We start from the raw sequence: 15,225 nt of genomic DNA on the forward strand, positions 1-15,225 counted from the left end.
TTTTATTTGTGTGAAGGGCCCTTTATAAAACATAGGACTTGTACAATTAACTGTCAACATGGACCAATCATGAATTAGCCAAATTAGTGAAATATCTAAATCGAGAAATAGAGGGAGCACTATTTTGTTCTTACAATAAGACAGATACACAGATAGATAGATAGATAATTTTTTTTTTTTTTTTTTTTTTTTTTTTTTAAAGTATCTTGGGGATAACTACTGTTACTAATTTGTTCTCATCTATTTCTGTGCTGTCCTTACCTGCAAAGCTTCATGGCTGGCTTTAGGGAGACAGAGAGCGTACTAAAATAAAAAATATATAATAATAATAATAATAATAATAATAATAAACCAAACAAAAAGATTCCTAAAGTGAATCTGGGGTAAGAGAGCTCAAGTGAATGGTTAGGGTATCGCAGCAGCACTCACCTGCTTCCAGGGGCTCAGGAACTGCGTGCGTGCGTATCTGGTGAGCATGCTGATGATAAGTACTTGTCCCCACTCCTCCACGTCCACCAGCAGGTTGCAGAGTTTCCGGTAATTCTTGTGAATCAGATCTATCCGATCTGGACACACTTCCTCAAATGCCATTACAACACTTCCAGCAACCAGCTGTGTGGCAAAAAGAAAAGAAAAAAAAACAAAGTGAAACAAGGTATGTTAGCCAAATCAACTGGGAACTGGGACTACAGTTCCAACCCCAGGCAATGCCTAGCGTATGCTGTTATTCGGTTTATATTTTGTGGTCAGTACTTGCCATTGAGTTTGGGAACAGCAACAAAGTCTTTTACATATTTTTTGTAGCATGTATGATATTTAGATACATACAGGGTGCTCTTGTTAAAATAAAATGAATCCAAGTTTAAAGTTTCAAGTAACCATTCTAGCAATGATCCCCTCCAGTTTTAGAACCGCCCTATTTAACCTGTTAATTCTCTGCACTATACTGTATCTACAATATATGCATTTTCAGATAACCCTCAAATAGCTTCAGTGGAGGGGTTTAATTCCTTGTTCATGAAATTCCAGTACACTGTTTCCTGCGTTAACAGAAGTAGTTAAGAAGTTTGGGAACACACACTGCAGTCTGCCCCAGAAGTTCACCTGTTTGTTTGCTTACTTCGTCTTGGCTAGCAGTGACGTGAAGCAAGTGAAGGAAATGTTTTACTTGGATAGAAAGTGTCTAGCAGCACTCCAGGTCCTCTTGTTAACTGTCACTTTACTTGACTTTGGCCTCAGCTCTACTTTAAATGGAGCATTTTGAAAGCTTTCAATAGCTTTACGTAACTACAATTTCCATGTCTCCATAACTCTGAAACACTCAGCTGGAAATTTCATTTCATTATCTCCAGTCCTCATTCACAGCAGTAGTTTTTATTTTGGTCGTTTTTTTTTTTTTTTTTTGTTTTTTGGGGGGGGGGGGGGGTTGGAGGCTTCAGAAGTCTTCAGGTTAATTCTTTCTATTTTAAAACGGGAAATTGCTTTTAAAACTGTGATGAAAGTAAATACTATTTACTTAACAACTGACAATTATTTAAAATGGAAAATGGTATATAATACTTAACCCACACTGGATTTTGCCAACTGATGAAGCCAAGACCATCTTTCAGTTATTCTTAGCTGTTAAACTACTTTATAAAATAACTATAAAACAACACTTTTGCAAAGAAAACACAAAATGTTTATGTAATTAACGAGTACAGCAGTCTTTGATAAGAGAACACGTCTCAGGAAGCAAAGTGTTCTCTTAGCCGAAGTGTCCTCTAAGATGGAGTTGACCACCAGACACAATATGAGTCTATAAATAAATGAACAGAATGCCTAAGAGAAAGGCAATAGGTTGGTGTATGTTAATAAACTATAATAATAAAGTAAAAAGACAAACTACCACTAATAAACTAACTGCCAAACAAAATTATCACAGCACCGCTACAGCAGATCTAGATTCATTATGAATACATGTACAGGAGCAACATTGAAGACCTGCACAAAATTTAACAGCATGGTGAAGCAACTCACCAGAACGGAACACACCAAATTGATCGGCAACTTGTGTCTGATTCAGGTTTTTTTTTTTTTTCTTTTTTTTATTGCTTGAACAATTTCCAACTTTTTGTATCAAAGGAGAAAGTGGCATGTTTCGCTGTGTTTACATGCAATTTTGTAGAGATGAGGTACACTTGTGGAAATCGGAATAAACAAGACAATAATAAATTAAAAGATTGAATAAACTAATCAGTGTTCCTCAAGACACTCTCGCAATGACAAGTCAGTTTTGAAAAGATTAAATAAACTACTTTAAGTCTGATAATGATGCGTTATCAGGTTACAAAACAGTACTGTATCAGTTGTGAACTAAATCGCTATCAGTGCAAGAAGGTGTTCTTTTAAGGGAAGTACCTGTTTCTTTAGCCGGAGCATTTACAACGGGACTTGGCTTGCAATATCCGCTCATCTAATATTTTTCATTTTAGTTCTATAGAAGATCTATCAGCCTCTCAGCTGAAATTCAAGACAAGCCCCTGACTATTTTCCATATAGATATGCCTTTGTGATTAGAATAAGCATGTTTTGATATTGAACACTTATAAATTATTTTAAATGCATGCTCCATTCTAATGCTTCTGTATATATTTTTTTATTTTATGTATTTTTTAGCCTCCAGCGACAAGAGGCAATTAAAGCAAAACACTGTAAAAAAAAAAAATAAAAAATGGCAATTTCTGAAAACGATCAGATGCGCTGAAGTTTGCATTTTCAGTTATTTTCTGGCTCCTGTCTGACATTAGGTTTATTAATATGCAACCAACATTACGCTTGGAAGAAAGAAGCCTGGAATATAGTTTTCTTATTATAATAGACTTGCTTCTGGCCCTATGGGAATTGAATGTATTACAATTGTATCTGCATAAACGTGAACTTGCATGTATTGACTCCAGTCCTGTTCCGATACCTGCTGAGCACAGCAAGAGCACTCACAATTTAGAATGCAGCAAATCTGACAAACAAGAACTGCACAACAAGCAATTATTACTATTATTTTTATTGATAAAGAAACTTAAGTCTTGTCACTTTGTCTCCTTTAATGTTCAGATATTCGGTATTTTAAACCAAGCTTGCATCAGAAAAACAAATCCTATTGTTTTTGGTTTGTACTTTTCTTCAATCTTTTTTTATTCTACGAAGTGAGTAGTTAACCCAAATTCCAAATCTCTTCTGATCTTACGCTGCCAATATCACCAGAATCCATTGTGCAAAAACACAGCACAGTGAAATAAGGTTTGCAGTCGCTACAATAGTTCATTTACTGTTTTATGATTTTAAAATAAAATGCAATGATATCTGAAATCTGTACAATGTGAACAATCCGCGAAAGAAACTGGTGGGAACTAACATGAATGTGACAACAAATATACACTGATGGCCTATTCTCTATAAACCTGTAGCTACTACTTTTAAACTACACAGGTTTAATTTGTGTTCATCTGTGAATTATGAGACTGACGAAGCCATACAAGCAGGTAGATAAGCAGGCATAAGTCCATAGGAGCTAAACAAATAGAAGTGTTCTATTAACAGAAGTTCTTTAAGTTTCCTCTTACAGACTGAACCTGTGTCAGAGAATTTTATAATGTCTGGACTTTGGACAGGTCTCTATATTATAATATATATATATATATATATATATATATATATATATATATATATATATATATATATATATATATATATATATATATACACACACACAGCTCTGGAAAAAATTAAGAAACCACTGCAAAATTATCAATTTCTCTGGTTTTACTATTTATAGGTATGTGTTTGGGTAAAATGAACATTTTTGTTTTATTCTATAAACTACTGACAACATTTCTCCCAAATAAAAATATTGTCATTTAGAGCATTTATTTGCAGAAAATGACAACTGGTCAAAATAACAAAAAAGATGCAGTGTTGTCAGACCTCGAATAATGCAAAGAAAATAAGTTCAGATTCATTTTTAAACAACACAATACTAATGTTTTAAAGGAGTTCAGAAATCAATATTTGGTGGAATAACCCTGATTTTCAAGCACAGCTTTCATGCGTCTTGGCATGCTCTCCAACAGTCTTTCACATTGATGTTGGGTGACTTTATGCCACTCCTGGCGCAAAAATTCAAGCAGCTCGGCTTTGTTTGATGGCTTGTGACCATTCATCTTCCTCTTGATCACATTCCAGAGGTTTTCAATGGGGTTCAGGTCTGGAGATTGGGCTGACCATGACAGGGTCTTGATCTGGTGGTCCTCCATCCACACCTTGATTGACCTGGCTTTGTGGCATGGAGCATTATCCTGCTGGAAAAACCAATCCTCAGAGTTGGGGAACATTGTCAGAGCAGAAGGAAGCAAGTTTTCTTCCAGGACAACCTTGTACTTTGCTTCATGCCTCCTTCACAAAGACAAATCTGCCCGATTCCAGCCTTGCTGAAGCACCCCCAGATCATCATCGATCCTCCACCACATTTCACAGTGGGTGCTTGTAGGCCTCTCCAGGTCTCCGTCTAACCATTAGATGACCAGGTGTTGGGCAAAGCTGAAAATTGGACTCATCAGAGAAGATGACCTTACTCCAGTCCTCTACGGTCCAATCCTTACGGTCTTTTGCAAACCTCAGCATGGCTCTTCTTTGCTTCTCATTGATTTCTAGCTTTGCACGACTTCAGCCCTGCCCCTAGGAGCCTGTTTTGAACCGTCCTCTCCGCGCACTTCACCCCAGCTGCCGTTTACCATTCTTTTTGTAGGTCACGTGATGTCATCCTACGGTTGCTGAGTGACATTCGAATGAGTTGTCGGTCATCCCGGTCAGTGGAGAGTCGTTTTCGCCCTCTGCCGGTCTGTAGCTTTGTTGTCCCCAATGTGTGCTGCTTGACCTTGTTCTTATGAACCGCCGTCTTTGAAATTTTAAGGATGGAAGCAACCTGACGCTCACTGTATCCCTCTGCCAGTAAAGCCAGAATTGAACCCTTCTTTTCCTCACTCAAAACTTTCCTTTTCAACTCTGTGGGCATGGTCAATAGTTATTTTCTGATTCCAGTTACTTTTTAGGTACTACTGGCACTGTTTTGCCATCCAGCTGGTCCTATTGCAAGAGGATAGTGATGACCACAGGAGTGGTTTTTATACTTTTCCTCGTTAAATAAGATTTGGTTCAGGTGATCCCCTAATCAGTACCTCATTCAGTAGAATGAGGTGTGCCTGTGTTGGAATTCAACAGACACTGGAAAGGAATGGCTGCCATACATGTAGAGATGCTGATTTAAGAAAAAATTGCAGTGGTCTCTCAGTTTTTTCCAGAGCTGTATATATATTAATAAAATTTAAAAACACATGCAGTTCCATAAATCTGTATTTGAGTTTGTATACAGCGTCTATTTAATTGAATTAAACAGATTTTATTACAGTCAGTCTAAACAGGTCTCTTTTAGCCATATTTTTATGTATTTACAAATGCTGATTGAGGGGTGCAGTAAATCACCATAGGGGAATTAATAAAAATTAGAGGCCACCAGTATTTGGGCCATTAAATTACTCTCCAAACAACTCCATGGACCCCATATCTATTGTGCTCCAAGGTTATACAAATCTGAATTAAACAGTGCATGCAAGTCCTTTTAGTCTATTTCTGTCAGTAAACACTTTAAGTAATAACTGATGACTGGAAATTCCACTGAGTCATTTTCTCAAATCAATTCATGAACTACACCAATTTGGAGAATCTTGTTGACTATCATCATTAATACAGCAAATCAGTGCTAATTATCTTTGGTTGCTGAATAAAATCACCACAACAGACCCTGTAGTGAGCTCATAATATTTAATTGCTGGTTTCCCATGTATGTACTTTTTCATATTAAAGCAATATACTCTCAAATCATTTGTCTTGCTGCGGTTGCCACAGCTTTGCTGTGCTGTTGCTATGAACTTCAGCCATTAGTTGCACTCCAAGGTAAACTACATGCACCATCAACAAAACTGACATCCAATCTAAGGAGTTCATATTTTCTCCATATTATCTATGCTAGTTGACAAGCTGGTAATGGAAAAAATCACACTAAGCAAATGGTTCCTCTAATAACAATAAATTTCCTATAAAATTATGAAGGGCACAAAACGTTTCCTTGCATCTATTTTGTCATGAATTCTAATTAACGCTGCGAAAACCTGAGAGTGCTGGGTCATCACAAGAAGACTGTTGAGGCTTGATTGATAATGTGGTGCAAGTTGGCCTACACTGCCAACCTTCCTTTCTTTTAAATTAATGGCCATCCCACCTGCCCTAATCATGCAGCCCAAATGATATTCCTCTCCTTATTTCAATTTTCCAGAGGCATGGGAAATAGGAAAGATCACTCATTTATCTTGTAATAGCTGGATAATAGATCTATCACAAAGAAACACCTGCACAAACCCAGAGTTACCCCTCCCCCCCACAGTGCTAAATCAATAACTAACACAAACATCGGTCAGCCCATGTGTTTTACTATAGATATACACCAAGGTATACAAAAGTGTTTACTGCATATCCAAAGAAAGTCTACATTGTAACAGCGCTTGGCAAAAAATATTTGGGGGTGGGGCTGATTTGTTTATTTTACACAACCAGATGCATATTTAAAAAAAAAAAAAAAAAAAAAAAAAAAAAAAAAATTAAAAATGCTTTCCACTAAACCAATTAAAATGAATGCACTTCATCGGGCCAACAACTGGTATGGGATTTTACTTTGTTTGAGAAAAAAAAAATCTCAATTTCAAATATATTTAGACCGCTACTGGTTTGAAAAGTAGTCAGCTGAAGTTATGCATTAAAAGCAAACCCATTTGCCCAGTAAATACTGTTTTGCATGCAATAATCCAAATGGCACCTGCTAGCTCATTACTAGTCTCCCTGTGAAAATAAAATTTAAAGCCGAGACATGATCATTCTTCATTAAAATCTTAAGTAAAACATGCAGTGCATCTGGTGTACAGTACTTTCACTATGCATTTCAATTAATTGCGTACTTCATTTTCAAGCCCCCAAATCGTTCATACCATTACTACACAGCAAAGCCAATTTTACAACCAAGTATTGTTTAAGGCTGACTGTCGTGTTAACTGTAGCAGGAGAATGAATGTGATCTTCAGCTCCCCGCATTACCTATTATAAAATTACTGCAGACTAATTTCTTGCCAATTAAAGACTGTAGAAAATAACAAAAACAGCAACAGAGGGAGTCCCCTTCACACATGCGTCCTTCACAAAGACAAATCTGTCCAATTCTAGCCTTGCTGAAGCACCCCCAGATGAGTCCAATTTTCAGCTTTGCCCAACACCTGGTCATCTAATGGTTAGATGGAGACCTGGAGAGTCCTACAAGCCACAGTGTCTCGCACCCACTGTGAAATGTGGTGGAGGATCGGCGATGATCTGGGGTGCTTCAGCAAGGCTGGAATCGGGCAGCTTTGGCATGAATCAAGTCAAGTACAAGGTTGTCCTGGAAGAAAACTTGCTTCCTTCTGCTCTGACAATGTTCCCCAACTCTGAGGATTGGTTTTTCTAGCAGGACAATGCTCCATGCCACACAGCCAGGTCAATCAAGGTGTGGATGGAGGACCACCAGATCAAGACCCTGTCATGGCCAGCCCAATCTCCAGACCTGAACCCTACTGACAACCTCTGGAATGTGATCAAGAGGAAGATGGATGGTCACAAGCCATCAAACAAAGCCGAGCTGCTTGAATTTTTGCGCCCGGAGTGGCATAAAGTCACCCAACATCAATGTGAAAGACTGGTGGAGAGCATGCCAAGACGCATGAAAGCTGTGCTTTAAAATCAGGGTTATTCCACCAAATATTGATTTCTGAACTCTTCCTAAGTTAAAACATTAGTACTGTGTTGTTTAAAAATTAATCTGAACTTATTTTCTTTGCATTATTCGAGGTCTGACAACACTGCATCTTTTTTGTTATTTTGACCAATTGTCATTTTCTGCAAATAAATGCTCTAAATGACAATATTTTTATTTGGAATTTGGGAGAAATGTTGTCAGTAGTTTATAGACTAAAACAAAAATGTTTATTTTACCCAAACACATACCTATAAATAGTAAAACCAGAGAAACTGATAATTTTGCAGTGGTCTCTCAATTTTTTCCAGAGCTGTATATATATTTATTTTTACGCAGTGTTAAACTGTTAAGAATGGTCAATTCTGAGTGAAAATGACTCTGTCACCAGGCCCAAATTAGATAGAGGAAGGAACGTATTAAACCTTCTCCATGCAGTCAAGTTAGCTTGCCTCTTCCCTGTCAGCTCTTGTTAAATGAACAAGGTTTACAAAAACAACACCAGGGCTTGTTTTCAGCCTGTCAGAGATAAAAGGAACCCTTCCAGAGGTTACCACAATGATACCATCTTATTGCAGTCACCCTGGATAAAAGGCATTAATTATAAATCGCAACAGATATCTACACATGTTCTCTGCACCATAAATTAAGCAGGCATGGCAAGTATACATGTACTTATCCCATTGCTCTGTTCATCTCTCATCCGGATTATACTGCTGCAAGTATTTCATTTTAAAAAGGTCACTGTCCTTTATTCTGAAATAATCTGACTATAATCCGCCCTTCCCCAACACAGACTATCACTTCCTGTGACCATTTAAATGGTGCTGGCATGTAGATCACGAAGCAAGCAGCTCTGACATTATACAATTGCATTTTAAAGATCAACACAACCTGAATTCAAATATTTAAGACACGCAAGCAAAGAAACAAAAGATATGCAGCACATGAAAAAGCCAGCCAGTGATCATGTTTCTAGGGTTAATAAGAACTAGGAAACAAGATTTTATTCCATGGTTATTACTTTTACTTGGTCAAGAGATATTAATGCAGTTTTGTACCTGTATTTAACATTTTATGCATACATTACTATTCTTAATTTCTCTCTAATTCTCGCTAATTTGAACCAGAGTATGTCCAAATAATGTGTTCAGAGTACTGATCAACCAGTACCATACAAAAAATATGTTTTATGTTTTTTATATTTAAATTTTATCAAAAATCAGCCTTAATCACTTAAATTAAAAAAAATCTTGAGTAGAGGTTCAAATTATAGGTCAATTAAGATTAGCACGAGTCTACTGTAATTTATTTTTTGGCATCCCTGTATAAAAAAATAAAAATAAAAAAATAAAACGTATCTTAATGTGTACCCCCATCAAGGCAATTAACCTTTGTCTTTATAATGGCTCTTTAGAAAGCTATGAATTTGAGTAATGGAAGTACTGCCTTACAAATACAATGCTGTAAAAATGCACTCCTAGTATATTTTACAAAGCAGGTAACAAATAAAGCGTACCTGTAATGAAAGGATTTGTCTCCCCCATGTGTCCAACTGCTGTTATTAAGTATATCAAAGAAACCTAAAGGGCTTATCTGAAAATAAATGGGACTGCTTAATAGTTAACACAATAGCCCTCATGTAAAACATGAGACAAAAAGGCATTGGGAGTACTGTGTTCACAACATCTTGGTTGCTATGACTACACAGCAGCAATAACAGAGCCACAAAGGAGGCCTGCATTATAAACTCAGCTGGATTTATAATTTACTTACCGTGCTTTTATCCTTTAGTAGTTTTTCAATTACTTCAATTAAATGTTCTTTCTGATCTGGTTCAAGACTGAAAAATAAATAAAATGCTTAAGTTATGTACACTGTTCTTGAGGTTTTTTTTTCATTTCAATTTTTTTTGCATTATTATTTAATTGTTGTTTTATTTTTGATGCTAAATAAAATCATTAAAAATGTAGTGTTTATTGTACATGCCTGCTGCTTTTTATAACGTGTTCCCATGCCACAGTACTGTACTGTGATTCATGTTTGTGTATAAGCAGATATGCATATAAATACTATAAATATTAAACTGGATACATAAATTAAAATCAGGAACGTTAAACAAATCAATATTACTGGCCTTGTATTGCTTGTTAATATCGTGGTTATTGTATCGGTAAATACATTTGATAGTGCTGTATTTCAAGACTTCAAATACGGATTGCTAGTTCTTCTGGTGACAAAATATTTACAGTTGTGTTCATTCATGTAACTAATTGCCAAGGCTTCTTTACCTGTACAGTTTTTGAATTGCATGAGCTGCAGTTTTTCTGACATATGGTGACAAATCAGTAGCTGCTTCTTTAATGGCCAGCATCATGACTGGAACAATAATAGGAACTCGGACACTGGATAAAACTCTCAGAGCACTAGCACGGATGAGCTGGTTAGGATCCTGCAATAAACAAAACAAACGGCATCAGGTAAGCCACAACATAATGTTATATATCTAAAATGTTCATCATAGCTGTTCAAAATACAGTGACAATGAAAAATAAATCAGATACACTGGAAAACAGAGCACTGCAGTCCTACCTTTACGTAACAAATGCCATTTTAAAGAAACTTGGTTTAAACTGTAAATTGAAATCAACATATTCTTATATGGGTTTTTTTATGGTTCAAATCAGGCAATGGTTTTTTTAAACTTACCCATAACACAACGGACTATCTAGCTGTATTAAGTGCTGTGCTAGCAGTCTGCTTCAGAGTGAAAGTAGCTTCCCCCTCGCCCCCAAGCCCGACGGCAAGATAAATTGAAGCGTGATTGAGAACTAGCAGGGGTTGAAATAGGTTTTCTGTACAGGGGGCAATGCCACAGCAGCAGCTTTTGAAACATCGGTGTCTCAGTCAAGATGTCTGTGTGTTTTGGGAGGTGGTGGTGGGGGGGGAGTAGAGGTACTTCTAGGCTTTTGATTGATGCCATAGTAACTACACAACTTATTTCTATATAAATCTATTAAATTATATTTAATATTTATTTTATTTTCTACATAGTTAATGATGTAGCGATGTAGTGATCATTATATAATTTTATCTTTTATATCTACAAATTGTAGGTCATTCATGTTTTTATGTTCATGTTTTCTAAAGCGTCGAACTACTGGTTCATTTACTTTATTTCTTACGTTTGACAAGTGATTCTGTATTATTTTATATAATAATGCATCCCTTCTAAAAGCCACTACTGGCATTTTTGGAAATATTTTTCATTTTTTCTGAATTATGAAGTATTCGTAAATGCTCCTAAACTATTTTTAAAACACTGGACACACACATTATTTTATATATATATATATATATATATAAATAAACACACACACTTTAGACCATTTCCACTAAATCAATTTTTTATAAGGGCTGTTATTGATGCAAATCTCAGTTTAAACACTGTTTTTTGTAGTCTTGTACTGTAAAAATATATACACTGTTGTTTATTTTGGTTAATCATGTGTATTGTTTGCCCAAATAAAGCTGTTCCTGCTTTCTACCCTGCAAACGACTTGTTGGCATCCCTGAATGTACCTGCAGGAATACTTTACACTGACTGACACTGTCCTTCAGAGCACACTGGAATGTGCTGATGGAGAGAAGCAGGAATACTTTACACTGACTGATACAGCCTTCAGAGCACATTGGAATGTGCTGATGGAGAGAAGCAGGAGTACTTTACACTGACTAACACTGACCTTCAGAGCACGCTGGAATGTGCTGATGGAGAGAAGCAGGAGTACTCTACACTAACTAACACTGACCTTCAGAGCACGCAGGAATGTGCTGATGGAGAGAAGCAGGAGTACTTTACACTGACTAACACTGACCTTCAGAGCACGCTGGAACGTGCTGATGGAGAGAAGCAGGAGTACTTTACACTGACTAACACTGACCTTCAGAGCACGCTGGAACGTGCTGATGGAGAGAAGCAGGAGTACTTTACACTGACTAACACTGACCTTCAGAGCACGCTGGAACGTGCTGATGGAGAGAAGCAGGAGTACTTTACACTGACTAACACTGACCTTCAGAGCACGCTGGAACGTGCTGATGGAGAGAAGCAGGAGTACTTTACACTGACTAACACTGACCTTCAGAGCACGCTGGAACGTGCTGATGGAGAGAAGCAGGAGTACTTTACACTGACTAACACTGACCTTCAGAGCACGCTGGAACGTGCTGATGGAGAGAAGCAGGAGTACTTTACACTGACTAACACTGACCTTCAGAGCACGCTGGAACGTGCTGATGGAGAGAAGCAGGAGTACTTTACACTGACTAACACTGACCTTCAGAGCACGCTGGAACGTGCTGATGGAGAGAAGCAGGAGTACTTTACACTGACTAACACTGACCTTCAGAGCACGCTGGAACGTGCTGATGGAGAGAAGCAGGAGTACTTTACACTGACTAACACTGACCTTCAGAGCACGCTGGAACGTGCTGATGGAGAGAAGCAGGAGTACTTTACACTGACTAACACTGACCTTCAGAGCACGCTGGAACGTGCTGATGGAGAGAAGCAGGAGTACTTTACACTGACTAACACTGACCTTCAGAGCACGCTGGAACGTGCTGATGGAGAGAAGCAGGAGTACTTTACACTGACTAACACTGACCTTCAGAGCACGCTGGAACGTGCTGATGGAGAGAAGCAGGAGTACTTTACACTGACTAACACTGACCTTCAGAGCACGCTGGAACGTGCTGATGGAGAGAAGCAGGAGTACTTTACACTGACTAACACTGACCTTCAGAGCACGCTGGAACGTGCTGATGGAGAGAAGCAGGAGAACTTTACACTGACTAACACTGACCTTCAGAGCACGCTGGAATGTGCTGATGGAGAGAAGCAGGAGTACTTTACACTGACTAACACTGACCTTCAGAGCACGCTGGAATGTGCTGATGGAGAGAAGCAGGAGTACTTTACACTGACTAACACTGACCTTCAGAGCACGCTGGAACGTGCTGATGGAGAGAAGCAGGAGTACTTTACACTGACTAACACTGACCTTCAGAGCACGCTGGAATGTGCTGATGGAGAGAAGCAGGAGTACTTTACACTAACTAACACTGACCTTCAGAGCACGCTGGAACGTGCTGATGGAGAGAAGCAGGAGTACTTTACACTGACTAACACTGACCTTCAGAGCACGCTGGAATGTGCTGATGGAGAGAAGAGCCACATCTTGCTGCTCTTCTGCATAGCGAACCAGGTACACGTACACCAGCTTCTTCAGCTGAAACCAAACAGCAGCAAATAAAGAAACATTGAAAAACAGCAACAAAAAATACAATGGTACCTAAAACCTCACAAGCCTGTGTAGAAAAACTATTATCTTCATCAATATACAGAAGCAATAACGTAAACAAGGCAATAGGACATCTCCTTCTGGGCGCTTCGGTTCACAGAAGACTTCGAGGGGACAGCCTGTACTTGCCACTGTTACTTGCTGTGATGTCTGTATTCCCACATTATAGTTTTGAACATATTGTAAAGTTTGGGTCCTTGTCACTAAATGTCTTGATGCATCACAACATCTCTTGTCCTTGCAGACACTTTCAAACAGAATACTATCACATAATGACCGAGGAGGGGGCATCAAAAAAATTGCACAATGTCGGCAAAGACATTTCCAAAACGGTAAGTTACAGCAGGGAATCCCAATCCTGGCCCTGGGGACCTGCTGTGTCTGCTGGTTTTCATTCCTTTTTACTGATTTCAGCTCTTAAACAGTTGCATAGTTACTTTCAAAATGTTACAGCTAACTTGAAATCTGCAACTGTTTAAGAGCTGAAAACAATTAAAAAGGTCTAATTAATGACATTTTTAGTTTAATCAAGGGTCTAGTTAAGTAATTGAGAACTCAGTTAGAATGAAAACCAGCAGTCACAGTGGGTTCCCGGGGCCAGGATTGGGAAACCCTGAGTTCTAGGATGCGTTGTGAACCCTACAGTCAGTTCAGTAACACTTCTTTCATCTGAGTTACAGGATGCATTGTGAATCCTGCAGCCAGTTCAGTGTAAGAAAGTGGTATTGATTGACATCTTTGGTGCATTTAGTGTTATTCATGTTGCGTAATGAACAACACGTTCAGGGAAGCACAACTTTGGCTAAGCCTGCATTTGACAAAAAACATAAAAAGAAAAGATGGGAGAAATTAGATATATATTTTTTTCAATTGATATTTTACTGTTTTTTGTATATTTGTTGGTTCATATTATATAGTTATAAGTTGTCTGAATTTTTTAAATGCTTCAATATAAAAGCAATTATATTGAGATATACAAAACTGATATATCGTGTCTTTGCTTTACTATCTTAGAAATGATCAGCATTTTTTTCTACGAAGTTCTGGTTTTAAAACACGCTACTATTCTGTTTATTTATTTTTCTGGTAGGACTACACTTCCAAGTATAGTCATTGTATTGCATCAGGGGTCTCCAACCCTGGCCCTGGAGAGCCCCTATCCAGCAGGTTTTATAGGTGTCTCTACATCAGAGGCTAAAGATCTGGAACACCTGTTAATCTGCCGCTTTGTTTTAGAGTGTCCTTTTTTGACACATCATTGCCAGATGTATAAAAAACTAGGATGGTTCTCATTGACAAATCAAAGGCTTGATCACTGGTATTGCTTTGTTTTTAAAGTTATTAAAGGTATGGTTCCTGATTATTTTAGTAGTTTTTGTGTAGTTTGGTAGTCCCAAGGATACGGACACAAGAAGGAGAATTGGCTTTTTCTTATCAACTCCCAAAAGCCTGGAACACTTTTTCACATGGTTTAAGAATGGAATTTGATAATAATTGGTTATAAACAGCATATCAGAGATTTGCTAAAAAAAATCCTTGCCATTGCTTATCTTTTAGTCCACATTGAAAAAATAAATAAATAAAAATAACATGCTGTATTACTGCTCCTTTGTTTATTTGTTGTTATTGTCTAAGGCTGGATCACACAAATATTAATTGTGTTGTTTTATGTATGATTGTGTCTGTGTGTGACAGGACCCCCTTGTAAATGAGGCCTTCGCCTCAATGGGTTCATTTACTGTATAAATAAATAAATAGAAATCTTGACTAATTAAGCCAATAATTGGTTCAATTAAGTAACAGAGATTGGTTGAAACAAAAACCAGCAGCCACAGTAGCTCTCCAGGACCAGGGTTGGAGACCCCTGTATTACACTACTTTCATTTGCATTGTTTTGGTATATTATTGTGCTCACTTTGCATGGCTACAGATGATGTACAGCAGCATTGTCTTCATCAGTTTCCAACAGCACTGTTCTGTATTGTTTTGAAA

The 15,225-nt window shown here is 37.7% G+C and overlaps 1 protein-coding gene across 4 annotated transcripts in view; it reads right to left on the minus strand.

Annotated features, from left to right (window-relative positions):
• The window catches only part of LOC121313616 (AP-3 complex subunit beta-1-like), a 113,588-nt gene that overhangs the window by 85,105 nt on the left and 13,258 nt on the right, over nucleotides 1-15,225 (minus strand). For 2 of the 4 annotated variants that reach the window (XM_041246350.1, XM_041246341.1), the window contains exons 4-7: nucleotides 13,066-13,161; nucleotides 10,159-10,319; nucleotides 9,644-9,710; nucleotides 430-612 (exon numbers count right to left, since the gene is read on the minus strand). In XM_041246350.1, coding sequence (XP_041102284.1) covers nucleotides 430-612; nucleotides 9,644-9,710; nucleotides 10,159-10,319; nucleotides 13,066-13,161 — 507 coding nt within the window. Of the gene's footprint in view, nucleotides 1-429; nucleotides 613-9,643; nucleotides 9,711-10,158; nucleotides 10,320-11,613; nucleotides 11,644-11,745; nucleotides 11,783-13,065; nucleotides 13,162-15,225 lie in introns of those variants that run through there. The other 2 variants (XM_041246365.1, XM_041246357.1) reach the window with 2 other exon arrangements.

Source organism: Polyodon spathula, chromosome 1 (genome assembly GCF_017654505.1).
Source record: "Polyodon spathula isolate WHYD16114869_AA chromosome 1, ASM1765450v1, whole genome shotgun sequence".
In the NCBI taxonomy this organism is placed as follows: domain Eukaryota; kingdom Metazoa; phylum Chordata; class Actinopteri; order Acipenseriformes; family Polyodontidae; genus Polyodon; species Polyodon spathula.